General features: G+C 43.5%; 1 protein-coding gene across 3 annotated transcripts in view; it reads right to left on the minus strand.

Moving 5' to 3' along the window:
- ALKAL1 (ALK and LTK ligand 1) overlaps positions 1-21,884 on the minus strand; it is a 28,904-nt gene extending 7,020 nt beyond the window's left edge. The window contains exons 1-2 of one of the 3 annotated variants that reach the window (XM_017867938.1): positions 21,111-21,884; positions 2,242-2,295 (exon numbers count right to left, since the gene is read on the minus strand). In XM_017867938.1, coding sequence (XP_017723427.1) covers positions 2,242-2,295; positions 21,111-21,300 — 244 coding nt within the window. In that variant the 5' untranslated portion in view covers positions 21,301-21,884. The remainder of the gene's footprint in view (positions 1-2,241; positions 2,296-21,110) is intronic. The other 2 variants (XM_017867937.1, XM_017867939.1) reach the window with 2 other exon arrangements.
- Positions 21,885-23,286: the final 1,402 nt, after the last annotated feature.

Genomic DNA, 23,286 nt, shown 5'->3' on the forward strand with positions numbered 1-23,286 from the left:
AAAAGAAAATTAAAAGGAAAAAGTTCTGGACAGAAAATATAAAGGCTGTAGAGAGCAAATTGAGTGGATGAGAAGTACAAAAAATAAGTATCTTTGGTTTCTACTTTCTGTTTTTATCTAAAGCAATTAATGTTTACATGCCAAGACATTTATTCCATTTCCTAATTATAGTAATTTGTGTCTTATTAGTGTCTAGGATAATTGTAAAATGGAATGGACAGGGCCTTGAGAAGTCCTTTGTCTCTCCCTTTAAATCCAAGGTAGTGCCCATCAAGACTTTCATCCCGGATGGGGAGTAGTGGCTCACGTCTGTAATCCCAGCACTTTGGGAGGCCAAGGCAGGAGGATCACTTGAGCTCAGGAGTTCAAGAACAGCCTAAGCACCATAGCGAGACCCTGTCTCTGCAAAAAATAAAAATAAAAAATTAGCCAGGCATGGCAGCACACACCTGTAGTCCCAGTTCAGTTACTCTAGAGGCTGAGTCAGGAGGATCTTTGAGCCCAGGAGTTGGAGGCTACAGTGAGCTATGACTGCACCACTGCACTCCAGCCTGAGCAACAGAGTGAGACCCTATCTCTTAAAAAAAAAATACACACAGAACAACAACAACAAAATGTTCATCCCTCCGTCCCTCTGGTGTCTGCTTCTCGTGGGGTCCACAGTCACGTCGCAAACAGCTGCCTCAAAAGGCTCAACATTCCCACACATCCCTGTGCCCTGCAGGTGCATCTCCACTTGATCCTCAGGACCATCCTTTCCATTAATAAACAGGTAGGGCCCTTGGACTTGACTAAGTGGGCAAACCACATCTTTCCCACACCACAGCCCTGAGGTGTAAAAGAAAAGAAAAAGTAGCTGGGATGACTGGGAACAGAGAGGTAATGCCAATAGTAAATATGGGGGTGTACTGTTCACAATAATTCAGTGATTTGCTAGAAATTGGGGCATAGGACGATGTGCAAATGATTCACAAAGTTGATATGAAGAACAAAACAGTGTCATGGGACAGTATTTATCTGTGCTCACGATGTGGCAGGTGGGCATGGTGCAGTGGCTCACAACTATAATCCCAATGCTTTGGGAGGCCAAGGCAGGAGGATCACTTGAGCCAGGAGTTCAAGACCAACCTGGGCAACATAGTGAGACCCTATCTCCAAAGAAAATAAAAAATTAGCTGGGTGTGATGGCACAGTAGCCCCAGCTACTTCGGAGGCTGAGGCGGGAGGATCCCTTGAGCCTATTTGTTCAAGGCTGCAGTGAGCCATGATCTCACCACTGAACTCCAACCTGAGTGATGGAACCAGACCCTGTCTCAAAAATAAAATATTTTTGGCCTGGCGCGGTGGCTCACACTTGGAGGCCAGAGCGGGCGGATCGCTTAGGCCAGGAGTTTGAGACCAGCCTGACCAACATGGTGAAACCCCATCTCTACTAAAAATACAAAAAAGTAGTCAGGCGTGGTGGTGCATGCCTGTAATCCCAGCTATTTGGGAGGCTGAGGCAGGAGAATTGCTTGAACCGGGGAGGTGGAGATTGCAGTGAGCTGAGATCACGCCACTGCACACCAGCCTGGGCAACAAGAGTGAAACTCTGTCTCAGAAAATAATAATAATAATTAATAAACAAATATATTTTTAAAAGATGTAGTATATGAAAGTCTGTCCCTCCCTGTTCAAAAAATTTCTATTGCCCCCTCTCTCCCTACCCACCACCAGACTGGGGAACATAGTCTGAATTCCCCAGCATGCCATTTAAGATTATCCACAACGTGACTCCAAGCTACCTTTCCAGCCATATATTTGACCAGGGCCACATTCATCCCACATACCTAAGCCCACCCACAGTCCATGCATACCTGTCCTTGCCTAAACCACACCCTGTGCCTTCATGGCTTACTCAATGCACTCCTTCTGAACAGAAGGTCTCTCTCACCACGGGAAAGCCTTATTTATCCCTTAAAGCCCACCTTAAATACTGTGTCTACTACAAGCCTTTCTTGGTAGTTCTTGGCCACATTATTCACTTCCTGTGTATCCTTAAAAAGTTGTTCATACTTCTATTACTTATTAAGGGCTGGTTTACATTATAGTTAACACAAGTTAGTAGCATCCGTCCATCTCTCCAACTGGACCATGAGTCCCTTACAGACATATATTTTCATATCCCTAGTTCCTGACATAGTAACCTGTACACATGCTTTTCATTTAGTTAATGGAATCACTGATAAATTTTGTACTTACCTGTGAAATGCTTTATGAATTTGTCTTTTAAGTTAGAATCTCTTGGGAATATTTCTGAAAAGAAAAAAAACCTTCAGAATTTCTTGAATGCATTTCTCCCATTTAAAAATATCCTTAATACTTTGGGAGGCCGAGACGGGCGGATCACGAGGTCCGGAGATCGAGACCATCCTGGCTAACACGGTGAAACCCCGTCTCTACTAAAATACACAAAAAACTAGCCGGGCGAGGTGGCGGGCGCCTGTAGTCCCAGCTACTCGGGAGGCTGAGGCAGGAGAATAGCGTGAACCCAGGAGGCGGCGGAGCTTGCAGTGAGCGGAGATCGCACCACTGCACTCCAGCCTGGGCAACAGAGCGAGACTCTGTCTCCAAAAAAAAAAAAAAAAAAAATCCTTAATATGCTAAATACTTAATAAGGCACTAAACACATGAATTTGTGACAGTTTATTTAGCTGAGCCCAAACTGATATCTCCAGCCCTGACCATTTCCTGGGCTCCAAAACTTCAGTACACCTACCTCACCGCTTGCTCTATGGCATGAAGGGTACCTTACAGCCCTCTCAAAAGTTCACAGTCGCAATGGAAGGTCTCCTTTTCCTCTGCCCAGACCTGTTTCTCCCCATGTTCCTCAGTCCACTAAAGACTGACTGAAGTGGCATCACTCTTGATCAGGGCCCAGCTCAAGAAGTTATGCTTGACTTCCTTTTTCCCTCACCACTACATCCAACCCATGAGTTAGTTTTATGTATTCCACCTCCAACAAATTATTCCAGACCCACTCACTTCTTTCTCCTTCCCTCAACGTGAGTCTGGCCCAAGTCATCGTCCTTTTGTGACCATGCCTTGGCAGTGGCCTCCTAACCCCTCTTCTCCTCCCCATAATCGTCTTTCTCCCCAGTAGCCAGAACAAACAAACTGAAATGTACTATAGGTCATGATCTCTCCCACTTGGAAGGCTTTGCGCTTACTATATAATAAAATTTAAAAATAAAATTGTATCTCAGGCTTTACCTTGTACTCACTAAAACTACACCATTCAGAAAATGCAATTTATACAAACAATTGGGAGCACGTGCAACTCTTTCAAAGGAAAAGAAAACTTAAACTTTAGTAAAATAGTGGAGCCTCAAGGTTTGTTGGTAGGTATACATTTAAACTTACAACAGTGTAAGAATACAATAGGGAAGTGAACGTTTGTCATCCCCCTCTAGGAGAGTCTGAGCCACCACGGTGATGAGTGTGACCGCGCCAGGACAAGGCAGTGGTGACTGAGGCTTGGAAAATGCAGACGTAGGAATTCTAACTGTTCCTTACATGCCATGAGCACCTGAGGGACATCGGAACCCTTTCCTGTACAGGGAGCTCCCCAGTTCGGGGCAGCCTTCTGCGAGTTCAGGGCCTGGTTCAGGGCGTGATTGTGTGGGTGCAGCAGGAATGCAGAGAGATCGGAGCTCCCCTCCCATTTGACAATGAACACCTGCACTTTACAAACAATTAAAACTAATCCAGGAAAACAAAGCAGCAGTAAAATGAAAGTACTTCATCATATAAACCTTTCCTCTTCTCTTTGATAATGCTGCAGCTCGAACATAAGTCTTTTCCCCTGTACTTCTCAGAAACCAAAAACAGCAAATTGGCTTCTGTGGTGTCAATATTTGGGCCAGGTAGTTACAGTGGTGCATTCTGAAAAATGAATGAGAGCTGAGTACAGCAGAAGCACCTCCTGTGGCTAAGGCGTGCTCAAAGACTTCATACATAATTCTATTTCTGAAAGCATTTTAGAGTATAAATTTAATCTCTAGACCCTGTGACAAGGACGACACTCAGGTGTGTAGAAAATTGCATATTTTAAGTAAATTACCCTCCTCATCTCCGCCCCATAACACATTTTATAACTTCTATCAAAGCAGATGTCACATTCTGGTTAGCATGACAGGGCACCGTGTGTGTCTGTCTTCCCCGCAATTATGGCTTCATGAGGAAAGGGATGCGGTCTTGTCCCCCTGTACAACCCGCCTTTGCTGGCAGAGGCACCTGGCACATGTTCAAGGAATAGGAAGCCGAGAGGGTTGCTACTGCTCAAATGGAAACATCAGTGCCTCCTTGCACTCAGTACAGCCCACCAAGAAAACCACAATTTCAATACACTTGAATTTTAACTTCAAAGCACAAACATCATATAGGAATACAAGAATGTATAACAGATTGATTTAACTGAAACAGAAAAGTGGTGTTTAAGTCCATACCTAAAGTAACAAGTCAGAGATAAGAAGGTAAGAAGAGATGGGAATGGGGAGGACTGCAGCCTGTCCAAGTATTGGGGGAAATGTCCAGAGCTGCTGAAGAAGAGGTGGGTGAGACAAGGCTGCAGGCATAGGTGGGCTTTAGAGTCAAGTTGTACACAAACTTTGTGCTTAATTCTGTAGCTGATGAGAAGTCAAAGGGCTTTAGGCAAAGGAAAGGCAAGGTTAAGCTACGTTTTCAAAAGATCATTGAGGGAGGGAGGGAATGGGGAGAATTGGTCAAAGGATACACAGCTGCAGATTGGTAGGATGAGCAAATCTAGAAGAGGACTGCAGGGAGTAATGATGTGTTGTATGTGGAACAATGGCTGAGAGAGCAGAGTTCAGGAGTTCTCACCATCAAAAAAAAAGGGTAACTGTGAGATGATGGATATGATTTGCTTGACCACAGTAACCACTGCACTCTGTATACATATATCAATACATTATGCTGTGCACTCTAAAGACATACAATAAAAATAAATAAAATTATATACACCATTTAAACATTTTTTAATAAGCAAACTTTGTTTTTTTGAGACAGAGTCTTGCTCAGTTGCCCAGGCTGGAGTGCAATGGTGCAATCATGATTCACTGCAGCCTCCAATGCCTGGGCTCAAGCAGTCCTCCCACCTCAGCCTCCCAAAGTGTTGGAATTAGAGACATGAGCCACTGAGCCCAGCATCAACTATTTTTAATAATAAAAAACAATTATGCCTAAGTATTGTGAAAGGAAAATAAATCTCAGGCCCCCAAAATCACTAAGCCAAGGGAAAAGTCAAGCTGGGAACTACGTCAGACAAACCTGCCTTCCATTAATTCCTAAATAAGATAGTTACAAAGATAAAAAGCTACATACCTCCCTCATGATTTGTCCACAAGAAAATTCTTTGTGGATGGAGGAGGGAGAGAACTCGAAGTCATCCCTCTGAGGCTCACCTGAGACAAATGCATATGATTGTTTCCTCTGCCCTATTGTTTATGTAAAACTGCAGATTCACCGAGCCACACTAAATTGTGTATTCAGTGGAAGGCTGATCAAGGATTCAAAAGAATGCAAACTTTTGTCCCTTATCTACTTCTGACCTGGAACCCCCACACCCACCTCCCTCCCTGCACATACCCCTTTCCCCTCAAACCCGTTTCACCTCCCCCATCCCCCTTAAACTTGTCTTGCCTTACTGAACCCAACCAATGTACATCTTATACATACTGACTGATGTCGCATGTCTCCCTAAAATGTATAAAAGCAAGCTGTACCCCAATCACCTTGAGCACATGTCAGCAGGACCTCCTGAGGTTGTGTCATGGGTGCATCATTAACCTTGACAAAATAAACTTCCTAAATTGATTGAGACCTGTCTCAGATACTTTTTGGCTTACAGTACAGAGGGCAAAGAATAGATGCAGAGAGACAAGTTAAAAGGTTTACAGTCATGTGCTGTTTAATGATGGGAATATGTTTGGAGAAATGCATCATTAGGTGATTCCTTCATTGTGGGAGCATCATAGAGTGCACTTACATAAACCTTGGTGGGAGAGCCTCCTGCACACTCAGGCTACTGCTCCTAGGCTACAAAACCTGTTGTGCTGAATACTGCAGGCAGCTGTAACACCATAGTGAGTATCTGTGAATATAAATGTATCTACACATAGAAAAGGAACAGTAAAAATACAGTATTATAATCTAAGGACCACTATGGTATATGCAGTCTGTAGATGACAGAAATGTCCTTTTGTGGCATGTGACTATAACTGTATTGACTAGCACTGGCCTATGCAGGGGCTAGCAAACAACAGCTCCTGAGGCAGATCCAGCCTGCACCTGTGTTTGTGAATAAAACTCTGCTGCAACATGCCCACATCCATTTGTTGAGGGGTCACCAGTGGCTGCTTTTTCACTACAAGGGCAGAACTGAGTAGTTGTTGCAGAGATAGTATGGCTCACTGTACAGAGCAGAAAAGTTTCTCTTCAAAGCTCCTCTTGGTTTAAAAAGAAAATAATAGACACTAGGAATAACAGCTCCTTACTCCAAAGCCTCTTATCACCTACTAGTTCTTATACTTTAGCCCAGTTAGTTGCTTTGGCTTGCATGTCTGGACAGGCCCAGGCAAGTCCTAGCTCATAGCTTATGCCCCTTCCTTATTTGGAAATGTTATTGCTTCCTTAAACCTTTTGTAAGCAACTTCCTTTTCTTCTTTGTTCTCCCTTGAACTTACCTATTTAGGGAAGTTTTAGGTTATTAGCACATCGGGTATCAGTTTAAGACTGTGAGGTCCAGCTCCAGCCAATAGATGCAGGACACAGCAGTAACGACGACCCAAATGCGTAAGGAATAAATATGTCTGCTTTTCCTTTGTTCAGGTGTGCTCTCACCATTGTTCCATCTGCGAGGGGCACCCTTTCTGTAGATAGTAAAGATTGCCTTGCTGAGAGATCCTTTGTCTCCACACTTTTCTTTGCAGCACCAATTATCTAACACTCACAAAGCCCAAAATATTGACTGTGTGGCCCTTTCTAAAGAAAGTTTGCCAATCCCTGCTCTGCAGCACACTCCTATTTGTATAAAAACAAACTAAAATGGTGGGAGGTGCCAGGGAACAGAATTCTAGGAGTGGAGAGAAGAGATGCTTTTCCATGCACACCCTTTTTATTACTTTAAACTTTTTTGAATATAAATCTGTATTAATTCTTCAATAAAAACTAATTGAGAATGAATTTGCATTTAGTGACTAGATGCACCCAATAGTTTTGATCCACAAAATATTAAATAACTGAATATAAGAAAATTACCCTAGGCCGAGCATAGTGGTTCATGCCCATAATTCCAGCACTTTGGGAGGTTGAGGCAGGTGGATCACCTGAGGTCAGGAGTTCGAGACCAGCCTGACCAACACAGTGAAACCCCATCTCCATTAAAAATATAAAAAAATTAGCCAGGCATGATAGCATGTGCCAGTAATCCCAGCTACTCAGAAGGCTGAAGCAGGAGAACCACTTGAACCTGGGAGGTGGAGGTTGCAGTGAGCCAAGATCACACCATTGCACTCCAGCCTGGGTGACAGAGCAAGACTCCATCTCAAAATTAATTAATTAATTAATTAATTAATTTTAAAACTAAATAAAAGAAAACTCCCCCTAAACAACGAAACTAGTTGATTTCTCTCTGATGGGAAATGTTCTAAGAGAGTAGCGTCTATGATGAGATAAATGGGAGCCACACATGTAATTCTAAATGTTTAGTAGCCACATTTAAAAAGTAAAAAGAAATGTGTCAATTAATTTAATCGTTTGGCCAGTCACAGCAGCTCACACCTGTCATCCCAGGACTTTGGGAGGATGAAGCTGGAGGGTTGCTTGGGCCCAGGAGTTTGAGACCAGCCCGGGCAGCATAGTGAGACCTCATTTCTAAAGTTAAAATTAGAATTACAATTTAAAAAAATAATAATTTATTTTAACCGAGTATAGCCAAAGTGTTACCATTTCAACTTGTTATCAACAACATTAATTACTAATGAGATATTTTACTTTTTTTGCACTAAGTTTTCAAAATCCAGGGTGTATTTTGCACATTCAGCACATCTTAGTTTGGACCAGCCACATGACAAGTGCTCAGTAGCCTCTTAGCTCGTTGATGTGGTGTTGGACAGCACAAGTCTGAAATGTAACTTCAGGCTGGATGTGGTGGCTTATGCCTGTAATCTCGGCACTTTGGGAAGCCGAGGTGGACAGATCGCCTGAGGGCAGGAGTTCGAGACCAGCCTGGTCAACACGGTGAAACCCCATCTCCACTAAAAATACAAAAAAATTAGCCAGGCACGGTGGCACACCCCTGTAATCCCAGCTACTCAGGAGGCTGAGGCAGGGGAATCGCTTGAACCTGGGAGGCAGAGGTCGCAGTGAGCGGAGATTGCGCACTCCAGCCTGGGCGACAAGAGTAAGACTCCGTCTCAAAAGGAAAAAAGAAAAAAGAAAAAAGAAAATCAAATGTAAGCTTCAAATGACAACTAGATGGGAGGAAGGAGTGCTAGTGTTCTATAGCACTGTAGGATGACTACAGTAAACCATAATACACCATATAATTTCAAGTAGCTAGAAGGAGGATATTGAACGCTCCCAGCACAAAGAAATGACAATTGTTTGAGATGGATATGCTAATGACCCTGATCAGATCACTGTGCATTATATATATTGAAACATCACTATGTACCCATTATTTGTCAATTAAAAAACAAAATAAAATGTATGCTTCATTTTTGTGGTACATAACTACAATTATATGAAAGATTACATTATTTGGGAGGGTTAAAATCAAACAGGTCTCTAGGTAATGCATGATCATTATCTTGGAAAAATTTGAATAAATGACTATCTCATTCATCCAATTTGTAAAAGTTTCTAGTTTTTATTACTAAAACAGTTGCCATCTGCTGCTCTCCTCAATTGTAAGTTTACAAAATCTTTTAAAGAAATAGATTTGCACACATATGTACATATATATGTTGGCATACTTATCTCTTATTCTTATATTCTTATTTAAAAATGAGCCATGATCATGTGAAATAATAAAAAAAAAGCAGTACAACCAGAAAACCAAATAATTGAAGATGTTTATTGTTCGCTTCTACCTGCATATAATTTGACTGTCTTCCATAAAGATAATTTGTTCTGATATGACTTACTGTTGACAAGCCTTGTTAATTGATCCTTAGTCCTTTGTGAGCTACTATGGAACATTACTTTACGTTTCAATCTAGCATTACATTAGGTACTTAAATCAAAATGTTTGCTGTACAGTTCTTTTAGTTATTTATTTTAAAGACAAGACACTACCAATCTCATTACTAATCAATCTAATCATTGTATAACTCGTTCCCATTTCAAAAATAAGAACGATTACCTTTATTACAGCAGTACTGAGAGAATTATAGATGAGAACTGCTTTTGGAGAAAATTCAAATTTAATTTCAATATGACAAATTCGAATTTTAAAATATATAGCAGAAAAGCTATACTATATTAAATATATAATAGTAGAAAAAGCTACTTCAACCTCTGCCTTCATCGTCACATGAAGCTCTCCTGTGTCTCTGTATCTTCCCATGGCTGTCATCTTATTAACAATACCAGTTGTACTGAAAAAGGGCCGACTCTAGTATAACCTTTTAAATATATTAAAGCTGACTTTTAAATGTGTTCAAGAAATATATTTTTTTAAATACTAAATTGGCCAGGCACGGTGGCTCACGTCTGTAATCTCAGCACTTTGGGAGGCTGAAGCAGGTGGATCACTTGAGGTCAGGAGTTTAAGACCAGCCTGGCCAACATGGTGAAATCCCTTCTCTATTAAAAGTACAAAAATTAGTCGAGCATGGTGGCATATGCAATCCCAGCTACTTGAGAGGCCGAGGCAGGATAATCGCTTGAACCAGGGAGGCGGAGGTTGCAGGGAACCCAGGTCGCACCACTGCACGCCAGCCTGGGTGACAGAGTGAGACTCCATCTCAAAAATAAATAAATACATAAAAATACTAAATTAAAAGCATTTAAAAATAAACTGCCATAAAATGTGTGCCTTCTTCTTTCCTTATGTAGTTACATAACATCTGTACCAGTATATACTTGTAAATGTATAAATATTTGTAAATACATGTTTTTATATCATGCTTCTTCTATTACAGTTTAAGATATTTAAATAGAGGGATGTATGTGTGTAACTCTCTTTTTGACACACACATTAGCCAGGTGGTTTAATGAGACCTACATGCCATTTAGGCTGCAAATTACGCAGAGGATATAAAAGTAAACTCAAATTGGTTGCTTATTATCTTCTAAGTTTTTGCTATGTTCTACAGACTAGCAGTGTCAGCATCTTCTGGGAGCATGTTAGAAATGCAAACCAAGCCCAGATTTACAGACTTTTATTTTACTAGAACATAGTATGTTGGATAGACTCCCATTGGTGTAATTTTGTGTGGCGCTTTTGAGCTGCAGAGACAGAGTTGAGTAGTTGCAAGCATTTCTCAAACTTTACATATGGAATAAGTACAGATGGATTCTGCCTTCAGAAAAGACCATATACTGTGTATTTGTTTCCTAGGGCCACCATAACAAAGTTCTACAAATGGTACGGCTTATATCAACAGAGACTTACTGTCTCACAGTTCTGGAGGCAAGAAGTCTGAAATCAAGATGTGGGCAGGGCCATGCTTTCTCTGAAGTTTGGAGGGAAGGATCCTTCCTTGCCTGTTCCAGCTCTGGGGACTGCCGGCGATCCTTGGCATTCTTTGGCTTGTCGATGCTCCACTCCAATCTCTGCCTTCATTGTCACATGGAGTTCTCCTGTGTCTCTCTGTCTTCCCATGGCCATCATCTTACTAAGACATCAGTTATACTGAAAAGGGGCCAATTCTACTCCAGTATGACCTCATCATAACTAATTACATCTGCAATGACCCTATTTCCCAATAAGGCCATACTCTGAGGCACTGGGGAACTAGATCCTCAACGTATTTTGGGGAACGGGAACACAATTAGACTCCTAATATATGAAATCTGAATTCACTAAACAAACAAATTGAAATTAATTATTTTCATTATAAAAGTGAACTATTTTCACAATAATTTGCTCAAAATTTTTTAAAATGATTTAACCAAGACATCAAAAAACATGACTTATTTACAAAATTTCAATGGGGAATAACTTTTACATAAATAAATATATTCTGTAATGTGAGGTTTTATTACAACCTCCTGTGAAAGAAATCAGCTAGTCCATTTAGCCAATGCAAGTTGTGAAGACCCACCTACAAAGAATATCCTGACTGAAAAACTTCTGAAAATAGAAAATATGTATTTTTTTTTTTTTTTTTAGAGACAGAGTCTTGCCCTGTCACCACAGCTGGAGTGCAGTGGTACAATCATAGCTCACTGCAGCTTCAAACTGCTGGGCTTAAGCAATCCTCCTGCCTCAGCCTCCCAAGTAGCTGGGACTACAGGCATGCCACCATGCCTGGTTAATTCTTTTTTTTTTTAAACTTTTTGTAGAGAAGGGGTCTTACTTTGTTGCCCAAGCTGGTCCTGAACTCCTGGCCTCAAGAGATCCTCCTGCCTCAGCCTCCCAATGAGTTGAGATTTCAGGTGTGAGCCACTTGGCCCCACCAGAAATATTTTTAAAACATTATTCACTCCAGGTTATTTATATTACTTAAAGTTTCTGTAGTAGTGTTATTTAGATTTTTTTTTCTTATTTTCTAAGTAGCTTTTGAAAAATATAAATTATTATTTATTAATAATTATTCTTTCTGTGACAGATAGCTTTAAAAGGCAGTATTTACATCCTAAAAGTAAAACCCAATGTTTTGGAAGATGTCAACCACCTTCAAGAGTGAGATAAAATTTTTAAAATAAGTCTTTTATTATTGAGCAGTTTTAGATGCACAGAAAAATGACGTAATACAAAGCATTCCCATATGCCCTGCCCTAATTAACATTATATTAGTATGGCACATTTCTTGCAATTAGTGAGCCAATACTGACACATTCTTACTCACTGAAGTCCACACTCCTTTCAGATTTCCTTCACTTTTCCTTGATGTCCTTTTTTTGTCCCAGGATTCCACATTACACTTAGTCATTATGTCTCCTTAAGCGCCTCTTGGCTGTGACAGTCTCTCAAAATTTCCCTGTTTTGATAACTTTGAGCATTTGGAGGAGTCTTGGTCAGGTATGTTATAGAATGTCCCTCATTTGAGATTTGCCTGATGTTTTCCTTGTAATTAAACTGAGATTATGGGTTTTAGGGAGGAAGACCACCAAGGGAAAATGCCATTTTCATCACATCCTGTGAAGAGTGCCCACTTTTAGCATAATTTACTTTTGCTGATGTTGACCTTGACCTCCTGGCTGAGTCTTTGTGTGTCAGGATTCTTACTGCAAAGCTACTCCTTCCCCGCTCCCCTCCCCCTGCCCCACACTGTACTTCTCAGAAGGTCACTATGCTCAGCCCACACTTGAGGACAGGGGAGTTATGTGTCCCTTCTTTGAGAACATAGTATCTACATGCATTATTTAGAATTCTTCTGCATGAGAGGTTTGTCTCTTCTCCTCCAGTTATTTATTTACTCAGTCATTTATTTACACAAGCAATGACTGATAAATAATTTATATTTTGTGTTATAATCTAATACTACTTTCTTTATTTTGTATCTCAGATGGTTCTGGCTCTGGCCATTACGAAATGTTTTAGTTGGCTCCTGTGTTCCTTTGACTCTGTCACTGGTAAGTTTCTGTTGTTATTTTTATTGCTTTGTATTTTTTATCACTTTTAAAAACTTTCTGGCATTACCAGATACTCTAGGCTCATTTCTTATTATTTTCCGTCCTAGTCTTGGTTTTAGGGATTTCCCCAATGAACCCTGGTTCTTTTACTGGAGAATGGCATTAGAAACCAAGATCAGGGCATTTGGTGCGCTCCTGGTGACTAGAGTGTGGTTGCTTCTAGTCCCTCAAAGCTGACAGAGCAAGGAAAAATGTGTATGGTGTAAGTGAGCACCTTGATTTTTACACATCTGGTGTTTAAATTATTTCTAAAATTGGACTACGGTGCTTAATAGGATATGTTTTGGGAGCTGGGTGCAATGTCATCCCAACACTTTGGGAGGCCAAGGTGGAAAAATCACTCGAAGCCAGAAGTTTGAGACCAGCCTGTACAACATAGTGAGACTCTATCTCTACAAAAACTTTTAAAATTAGCTGAGCATGGTGGTGCATGACTGTGGTCCAAGCTACTTGGGAGGCTGAGGCAGAAAGATCCCTTGAGCCCAGGAGTTAGAAGCTGCAGTGAGCTCTGATCGTGCCACTGCCCACAGAGTGACACTCCATCTCAAAAAAAAAAAAAAAAAAGGAAGATGCAGCATCTGTAACATTTCACTGATTATAAGAACTGCCTAAAATTTATTTTAAATGATCTGACTTCAAACACATAGTCCTATCAAATCAGACTCTATACTCAACCGTGTCCTATGTCCTTTCTTAGGACTGGACTGTCACGCTTTGCTTTCTCAGCAAAAGTAAAGTTCTGTGTCCAGCCAGACCTCCAAACATGCCTTGGGTTTTTTTTTTATAAATTCAGGTAGACAAACTAAATAATCTCTAAAGTCCCTTTGAAGTCCTCTTATATTATGCAATATTATGATAAAATTCTACCATTAGATTGCATATTCACAAAAGGACAGAATATTAAATGAGCCCAGAAAACTTGAAAAAATACAAAATCATGTTATAAAGGAGACTATTTTCTTGTTGTAAACCACAGAACAATTCATGTTTAATTTAAATTTTAGCAATTTCATCTGAAGACTGATCTCATGAAAATGATTTATTCAGTTTCTAGTTTAATCTACTTAATCCCTCTTCCAGATTTAAAATGATCATTTCCACAGACACTTAAAAAGATAAACGAGATTCTTATAAAAATGCTAAAACAGGGCCGGGTGCGGTGGCTCATGCCTATAATCCCAGCACTTTGGGAGGCCGAGGTGGGCAGATCACCTGAGGTCAGGAGTTCAAAATCAGCCTGACCAACATGGAGAAACCCCATCTCCACTAAAAATACAAAAATTAGCTGGGCATGGTGGCACATGCCTGTAATCCCAGCTACTTGGGATGCTGAGGCAGGGGAATCACTTGAACCCGGGAGGTGGAGGTTGTGGTGAGCCGAGATCGCACCATTGCACTCCAGCCTGGGCAACAAGAGTGAAGCTCTGTCAAAAAAAAAAAAAAAAAAAAAAATGCTAAAACATTTCAAAAACAAATAGATGTACCACATTTCACAAAGTGATAAGATTTTTATGTGTAATCAGTTACTAGGAACTACAACCAAATGACAGTAGATTAGTACTTGCAGAAATCACAGGATCTAGCCCTAATAAGGTTCTTGGATTAGGCAGTGAGAAGACTTATCAACAAACTAAGTGACTGGAAAACTCCAGAGGGCTGTTAATCCAGCAATAAATTAACCACCCTAGAAACACAACCTCTAACAATAAAAAACTTGCCTTTACTTTGACCAGAAATAAAGGACAGAGAGCAAGTTTGAAGGCAGAACACAGGTTTAGGTAGAAAAGGATCAAGTTTGAGATTCTGTAGCTGAGATATTCAGCAGATAATGAATACACGAATTTAAAGGACAAGGTAAAGAAAAAGGAAGAAGATACCTTTTGGAATCTTCCATGGATTTTGTGAAAAATTCATTGATAAGCATGGAACCTTGGGGTACACAAACACTTAAAGGCTGAAGAAGAAATGTTTGGAGAGAGAAAGAAGGAATGGTCAGAGAAGAAGAGAACAAAGCAAGAATAACTGTGGAATCAGGAATCATTTAAAGAGGAAGAGACGGGTCAACTGCAGCAAAGCATCCAGCAGACCAAGTAAGATAAAGGCCGACAAATGCCCACTGGAGTCAACTGGAGTCCAGGTGGGATCATGGGCAGGAAGAGGCGATGGAGGGTTGGAACACAGATGAAGCTGGCAGAGGATATCGGATTTTGCCCCGTGAGCTGTATTAACCATGAATTTTTATTTTCTGTATTTCCAGTGCTTTGACATCTTGGGGCCTTGCTGACCCTGGAGAGAATGCCCCTCCCAGGGTAGCTATTCCTAGAGAGAGTAAACTCACAGAGACAGGACACAAGTTTAGGTAGGAAAGGGTCAAGATCGAGATTCTGTAGCTGAGATAGTCAGCAGATAATTCATATATAAATTTAAAGGACAAGGTAAAGAAACAGTGCAAGCTCACCTTTCATTTACAAAGCAGCCAATGCAAAACCCACACCTTCACCACTCCTTCTACTGGGCTCTCTAACTCTGGGCCAACATTCCTCCACCCTAATCACTCCAGGGCCAGGTACCCGACGACTAGCGGCAGCCCTTAGTGCCAGAGCCCACTGAAATCATTCAAACCAGGCAATCCTAAGCCCGCTTACCCTGCCATGCCTTGGCTTTCCTGGGGAAATCACAGTACAACCTCTTGCCCACTTTTTCCCCGTTCCTCCTTCCTCATGACCCGCCCTGGTGCTTCCCCTGTGGCCTTGTGTGGTTCGCTGTGCTCCTGTCTTTAGGGACACATGAAGACAAATTTCTTCCTTCATGATAGTCATTTCCAGGCATCTGTGTCTCACTATCTCTGATTAAAACAATTCCCAGGTATATTTTAAAACAAGCTTGGTGGTAGATCCTGCATGGAATGGTGATCTAGTCATATATACTTTATATACGCTGGAAATGATGCAAAAATTGGCTACAAGAAAGCTTTTATCTCTCCTTCTAATCTTCCATAACAATTTTAAACTAACTTTTTCTAAATACAGCGTGTTGTTTCCTAGATGAGGCAATGAAATTCTTTATGCAGCAAGAGTTTTGCAGTGTATTTCAAAATACCTTATTGTGAATGTTTTTGAAATGTGTAATTACTACCTGATTACCATATGTTAAAGATTTTACCAAAGTAATGTAAAATATTGGATTAGATCGTAAAATAGAATAAGCACTCATAAGAAATATTTTTCCTAAGAATGGAATATATGTGGGTTTAGAAGACTGGATGGATAAAGCTCTCAACAGGAATGATACATAATACAACTGAACCAAAATTTAATTCATCAAAAAATGAGATAAGCAAGTTTATTGCTCATTGTCCACATAACCTAACCTATGTGTTACATTTCCTTTCTTTTTTGTGAAGTATCTTTTATTTTTGCTGTATCTATAAAGAATCTTTAAGGTGTGGCTATTTTAACAGTTCATCAATTAATACAGTAGTAATGAGTAATTCTTTAATGTAGTAATTAATTTTTATTCTTTTGACTTAAAGTTCAGAGTATGACCCCTGCCCTCCTTTGTTTTTAAATCTATTAGAGACTTTGTTTTCAAATCTGTTAGAAATCACAAAAGATAGTTATAAGAAAAAGTTACACAAACAGATAGTATTCCAAACCCAACGTGTAACGTGTTGTTTTTCCTTTCTTAGCATCAGGCATATCTGCTGGCGATAGAAAATCTCCTATAAGCAAATACAACCAAGCTCTGAGGCAGTCAAGATGATATCCGTCTTTTCAGGTTCACCATGGCTGATGCCTAGGTGGTGCTTGGAGAGAGTAAGAAGCCGCCTGCTTGCAGCTCCTAGGCCAGGAGCCTGGTCAGGTGCTCCACATATCTCCCCTGTTGTTACATCTTCACGAGAAGCCTCATGATGGGGTCTTCCCTGTGGTGCAGACAAGGCACCTGGAACTCAGAGATCCACTCCTTCCCAATTCCACAGCAAGCCTGGAACCAGTGCTTTCTGTCTCATGGAAATGATCAACAGCCAATCTGATACTGTCGATAAACCTTCTACAAAACTATCAGCCAGAAATAATCACCTTTTGGGGTTTCAATTTTTTGGTGTTTTTGTTTTCCTGTTTTCTCACATGTAACCATTGCGTAATAAAGATAAGACTTTTTTTTAACAGTTGGCTTATATAATTTGCCTTATGTTTACAGAGAAAACAGAGCCTACCAAGCCTGAGTAGACACATACATAAGATGAATAGTAATTATGGATTCTGTAGAAGTTAAGTTGAAGACTCATATATTCAGATTGTAAAATATTAACAGAAGTATAAAATGTTGGCCGTGGTGGTAGCTCACGCCTGTAATTCTAGCACTCTGGAAGGCCAAGGACTGCAGATCACTTGAGGTTGGGAGTTTGAGACCAGCCTGGGCAATGTAGCAAAACCCATCTCTACTAAAAACACACAAAAAATTACTGGGTGTGGTGGCACGTGCCTGTAGTCCCAGCTACTTGTGAGGCTAAGGTGGGAAGTCGAGGTTGTAGTGAGCTGAGATCGAACCATTTCACTCCAGCCTGGGCAACCAGAGTGAGACTGTCTCAAAAAAAAAAAAAAAAAAAAAAAAGAAGAAGTGTAAAATGTTCATAATGGGGCCTGATGCAGTGGCTCACTCCTGTAATCCCAGCACTTTGGGAGGCCGAGGCAGGTGGATCACTTGAGGTCAGGAGTTCAAGACAAGCCTGGCCAACATGGCAAAACCCTGTCTCTACTATATATATATAGTATATATCTGCCTTTCTTTCCAAGTAAGCTAGGACCTTCTTGGAAAATCAAGAGAAGCCACAGCAGATTTATGACCGGGAAGAGACCAGCCCCATGCTACTTACTAAGCACGTTCATTTGCCATTGTTCAGCATAACCTCATCAAAACTCCTTCACATGTTCTCCTTAAGCTCCACGTCAGCGAGATTTTATATTAAAACAGCAACAGCAACCACAACAACACAAATCTGACCCCAGAAAGCCTGTAGAAATAAGGTAAACATGAAATACCTTGAAAAGGCAGAGGTAGCAAAGGAAACATCATATACATCAATACTTGCTAACAGTCCCCTTACACTGCTACCTCTCACACCTCAAGCCAATTTCGTTTCTGTCAAAAACTCTGAACCTCCTCTCTACTCCCACCACGGCCCTGTTCTCAGCCTTCTGACTCTGTTTTTCTTTCAGTGGGTGAGTGCTCTGATGTTTCTTTCCTTTGGCAGAGTTTGAGGTATGGTCTCTTGTTTGTGCCATTCTGCTGGTGGCGCAGTGACCAAAGACAAAGGGAGAAGGGAACAGGAATGAGACAGCAGGAGTGAAGGTTACTGGGAATTCTTATCTCAATAGGACAAACTGTCAGGGGCACTAATAGAGTTGGAGATGATCTAGAAGGTCACCATAAAGCTCTCAAGAGGGTCTGAACTAGAGTGGTGGGAAGGACACTAAGAAGGAAGACCCAGATTCGAGAGACATAGGAGGCAGGAATTACGAACTGAACTGTGCTCCTCAAGCACAATTGTCAACAATGTTGCGCATCGCAGCGACCTCAGCTGTGTGTTAAATGGCTAAATGACAGGACGGATACATGCATGAACAAGTGGGCTGTAAGAAGGAAGGAGGACCAAGGATGGTGAATCAGGAGTGTTCCTGGGAACCTAACACATCTCCTCCAGTCCCCCACTCTCTGCAATCCTCATGGCATGCTGTCTGGCCCCTCCTGCCTCAAGGTTTCCTAGTTACTACTCCCCCTCCCTGGAAATGATCCCCCCACCTCCAGCTCACATCTGCACTTAGGGAAGTTGCCAGGCCTACAGAAAAAGGCAGACAGCGCAACTGCAGGGGCAGCAAAGATTTCTGAACCTAGAACAGGTACGTTAGGTCTGGGCGATGGTGCTTATTACGCCACTACAGAAATATGGAGCCGTCATTCCAGGCACATCTGACAGGGATGAGAGTCCTTGATCTCCCGGACCTGCGAGACATTTTCCTCCTGAATGAACGATAACCCCTGCCACCTGCTGAGTGTGCCCCTTGAGAACATCCAGATAGGCCCTTGTCCTCTATAATCTCATGTCCTTGTTTGTCCCTGATCCACGTGCAAGTACTCCATTCACGGACTCAGATACGGATGTTATGAGCCACCCTTTTCTCCCCTTGTGAATGTAGTATAGCAATCAAAAAATTAGACAACTACAGTCACAGAAAGCAATGTCTTTGAGGGTGCCCACAGGGCACTTTCTGTCTGACTATATTGTTGTTTAAAACTTCAGATGGTTGCCACTTTTAACTTTTAATAAAATATTTTTGGCCAGGCACAGTGGCTCACGCCCGTAATTCCAGCACTTTGGGAGGTTGAGGCGGGCAGATCACCTGAGGTCAGGAGTTCGAGACCAGCCTGGCCAACATGGTGAAATCCCTTCTCTACTAAAACTACAAAAAAATAAAAATAAAAATTAGCCGGGTGTGGTGGTCCACCTGTAATACTTGGGAGGCTGAGGCAGGAGAGTGGCTTGAACCTGGGAGGCAGAGGTTGCAGTGAGCCGAGATCACGCCACTGCACTCCAGCCTGGGTGACAAGAGCGAAATAAATAAAATATTGTTTTATCCCTCGTAACTCACTTCAGGAAGTCTTCACTGTCTGAATCAAAGAGAAAAGATCTGTTGAATGAAACAGGTCTGAATGTGTGCCCTGGATGTTTCTGTACTTTGAGAGCCTTTCTCCCAGACTTTTCACATTCCAAAGTCACATTTTATTCTCTGAGATAAATATTTCAGGCTACCAATAACTTTAAGTTAAAGTGCATGATCCGTGTGCACCATTGCTGCATGGCCGTGCTGCGGACACTGACCCTGTGCCCTCCCCCTTCTGAGGGCTCCCCAGTGGCAGGCTGGACTGAGAGGCTCTGCCCGGGTTGTCCACACACCAGCTGGGCAGCCCACCTCAGCTTCCCATCTTCTCCATCCCCTCCCGGGGGCAGGACACCCTGCTCACTCAGTGCAGGTGTGCACCAGCCCCTCCCTCCACACCCAAGTGTGCAGGAGAGCGCCGACATTGCTGTCTGCTCCTCTGGGTGGCCTCCACCCTCTGCATGGTGACAGCAGGAACTCGAAGAAAGTTTGTGGAGTGAATAAGTATATATTTATATCACAACTACTGTGGAAAAAATGATACTAAGAAGCCATTGTTTGCTTTCTTAGCCATGAAGCCTGAGGAGAAGCGATCAGGAGCTGTGCTCCCACGGCCAGCCACTAGCTGCGGGCCATCCCCAGGCCACCCTGGGCCCTCTCCTCTTCCCAAGCCTGGTGGAGGCCACCAAATGTCCCTGCAGAGGGGCCCTTCTGTCCCAGCCTCGCCGGCAGCTTCACGTTGCTTTACTGTTGCTGAGTGTGAACAGAAACGTGTGAGGAGCTTCTCGCTTCTGTCCTCATCTTCCTTCCCTGCGTGTCCTGCCCTCCTCCCTTCAGCGCTGCCTCAAATGCCAGGCCGCCCCCTCGGACCTCCTTTTCCAGGGTCTTTTCCGTTTTCCCTGCATTCACACGACCTCTTCTCTGCCTGTGGGTGTCTCATGACCCTCTAGAGCGTGACTTTTTCCTCCCTCATTCCTTCCACTCCCCTTGGGCATCAAAGTAGCAGGAACCTGACTTGTCCAAAGTTGATTTGGGAGCAGCCGTCTGCGTCTTGGGCCCTTCTAAAATGATCTAGGAAAGGTTCCAGTAACATAAGCTGCCGCCTGCTGAAATTGGCGCATCCTCAGCCACTCGCTGCGGCCAGCGTGAAGGGGAAGGGAACTGGGCATTCCTGGCACCCGTCAGGTGTCTAAGGACAGCAATCTTAGTTAATTCTCAAAACCCCGGAAGACCCAGAAATGAGGCGCTGACAAGGACCTAACCTGTCCACCACCCCTAGGCCGGTGGGACTGAAACGCGTATCTTTGGGCTGCTTTACCAGTTTATTTCCAAAAAGGCCTCCCACACCTGGGAGGGGACATAGAAGGCTGGTCCCATTGCCAACCGGATTTCTTTACTTAACTCTCAACCGTGGTAAATCTAATACGCTTACGACCTCTTTCTGAGGGCTGGGAATCTGCAGAGATGCTCCGTTCTCTGCTGTACTAATCTCAAGCTTCCCAAAGCGAGTGCCTCGCCCAGCTCCTAGGGGAATCCAGGGAGCCCCAGGCGCAGGGCAAAGGATGGGGCGGGACGGGGACATCGTACCTGCGCTCCGGGAGCCGCTGGGAGTCCGGCCAGCCCCGGCCGCGGGGAGGAAAAGTAATGGCTTGGGCTCCTCACCCGTGAGGTACGCTCCCCTGCGCCCCCGCGGCCTCCCGTGGGCTCCAGGAGGGGACAAAGCCAGTGCCAGCAGGAGGAGTGCGGACAGCGGGGCGCCGGGCTTGAGGGGCCACATGTTCGCAAGCCGGCAGAAGAGAGTGGGAGGCTGGTGGAGGATCCTGACGCAGTTCCGGAGGGTGCGCAGCCCAAGAGACGGCCAGCTGGACCAGAGCGCGGCTACGCGGCCGGCCGCAGTCCTCACCGCGTGCCTGCTCTTGTCTGCGTCCCAGGGGTCGGCTGGAACTGCACTGAAACTCTGCCCCCAGTGTTCCGAAGCCTAAGCGCTGCTGGGCGCGGGGCGGGAACGGGAGGCGGTGCCTGGGGCCACCGGGTCGTCCCCCAGGATGAGGGCGTGTCCCAGCGCGCGGGACCCTCGGAAGTCCGCGCAGCCTGCCCAGGCGGACACCAACCTCGGACTCAAGGGGTCTCAGGGCTCCCTACGCAACGCCTGCCTTGGACCCGGACCCTAGGCTCGCTCACTGGTCGCCGTCCCTGGGAGGACCCAGTAGGGTACCCGCCGCGTCGCCCCGGCGGTTCTCCCTGGGCTCTGTCTCCCGCCGCCCCCACCCCTCAAGCCTCGGGGTCCGTCACGGATTCCCCTAGTTGGCGGGGTCAGTAGAACCCGCGGTGCCTAGGTCGGGACCGAAAAAAGCAGCGCCAGGGTGCGGCCTGGATGAGCGGAGATCGCCGTGCCTTGGGCGCAAAGGTGCTGGGTGCGCTCACCTGCCGAGCCCCTGCTAGCTCAGGAACCATGGCCACTCCGTCACGCCAGCCGCCCCTGCCCCAGCTCTGGAGGCCCGACCTGCCCTCCTGGGCGCAGCACCGCGTTCTCTTCCGCGTGGGGGAGAAGAGGGCGGAGGAGGTCTGGGGCTGGGCACTGGGGACACACGCCCAGCTTCCCTGGCCTCCCTGCGGGGAGTGGCCGGTTTCAGTGCTTCCGCAGGTGAAATCGCCAGGGTTGACCAGTGCGCCCAAGAAAGCAGCCGGCTGGATTTTTCTTTAAATTAGGGAACTCTTCTAAAGAGTTTTAGTGTTAACAACTTAAAAAATGAAATTAAGGCCAGTCGTTCTGATTAAAATAAAGCGATCATCTCTGATCAAACCGCGCTCTGTAAACTGCTGTTGTTTGTTATTTCAGCCGCCTGCTTTATTGCTTTATATTAAGTATATTGAAAAATGTTGAAATTGCTCTCTAATCAATTGACTACTGATTATCTCCTCATATGCAAAGTGCAAACAGGTGAAAGGAAGAGGGCAGGAATAACTAAGGAAACTGAGGCTCCATTACTCCTTAGGCATTGCCCAATGTTACATTACTCTACAAAAAGAAATCTTGTTGGTCAAGATCCTAAAAAATGACCTCAATTCCTTCAAATCGTTTATCTAGGTTTGGCATGTCCGACATGCCCAAGAAATTGGGGAAACAAAGCAAGCTTTGCAGGAGCCCTGTGAAATCGTGCCTTTGGATGAAGCTCTTTTGAGGAAGTTGTTACACAGGTGAAGACTGCTTCTTCCACTCGTTTCACTGTCAAGCTTGCATGGGAATATGGAATTTGCTTAGGAATTTCCTAAGCAAATACAGCGGTGTAACAGAATGGCTTCCACCACCGGAGACCCAGAAGAGTCTTCCTAGAAAAACAGGTTAAGAGTCTGAAGGCCCTACTTAGGTGGAATAAACGCTTTCTCACAGTTCTACTCAAGTGAAATAAGAAAACATTAGAAGTTCACAGACATTGACAGGCAGTTCAAAAATAATTTTATTGGAAAATAAAAAAATAGGGACTAGTCCGAAAAACGATGGGGAAATGCAGTATGAAATAATGCTGGAGAAGTGATACTGAAACCATGACAAATGGATTTTTAAATCAACCATCTATCAGGAGCAAATGACAGCAAAACCTGAAAGCTGAATTATTTCCCTCTTCCTATACGTTGAAAGCTAGAGGAAATAAACAAAGCAATGAAGTGTTTGAGACTGACAGTTTGGGGTCTACTTTCAGCTATCATTAGCCATAGGACCCTGAGCAAACCATTTAGTCTTCTCTCTAGCAAAGTTAAGAGG

Source organism: Rhinopithecus bieti, unplaced genomic scaffold (genome assembly GCF_001698545.2).
Source record: "Rhinopithecus bieti isolate Rb0 unplaced genomic scaffold, ASM169854v2 scaffold_4541, whole genome shotgun sequence".
Classification (NCBI taxonomy): domain Eukaryota; kingdom Metazoa; phylum Chordata; class Mammalia; order Primates; family Cercopithecidae; genus Rhinopithecus; species Rhinopithecus bieti.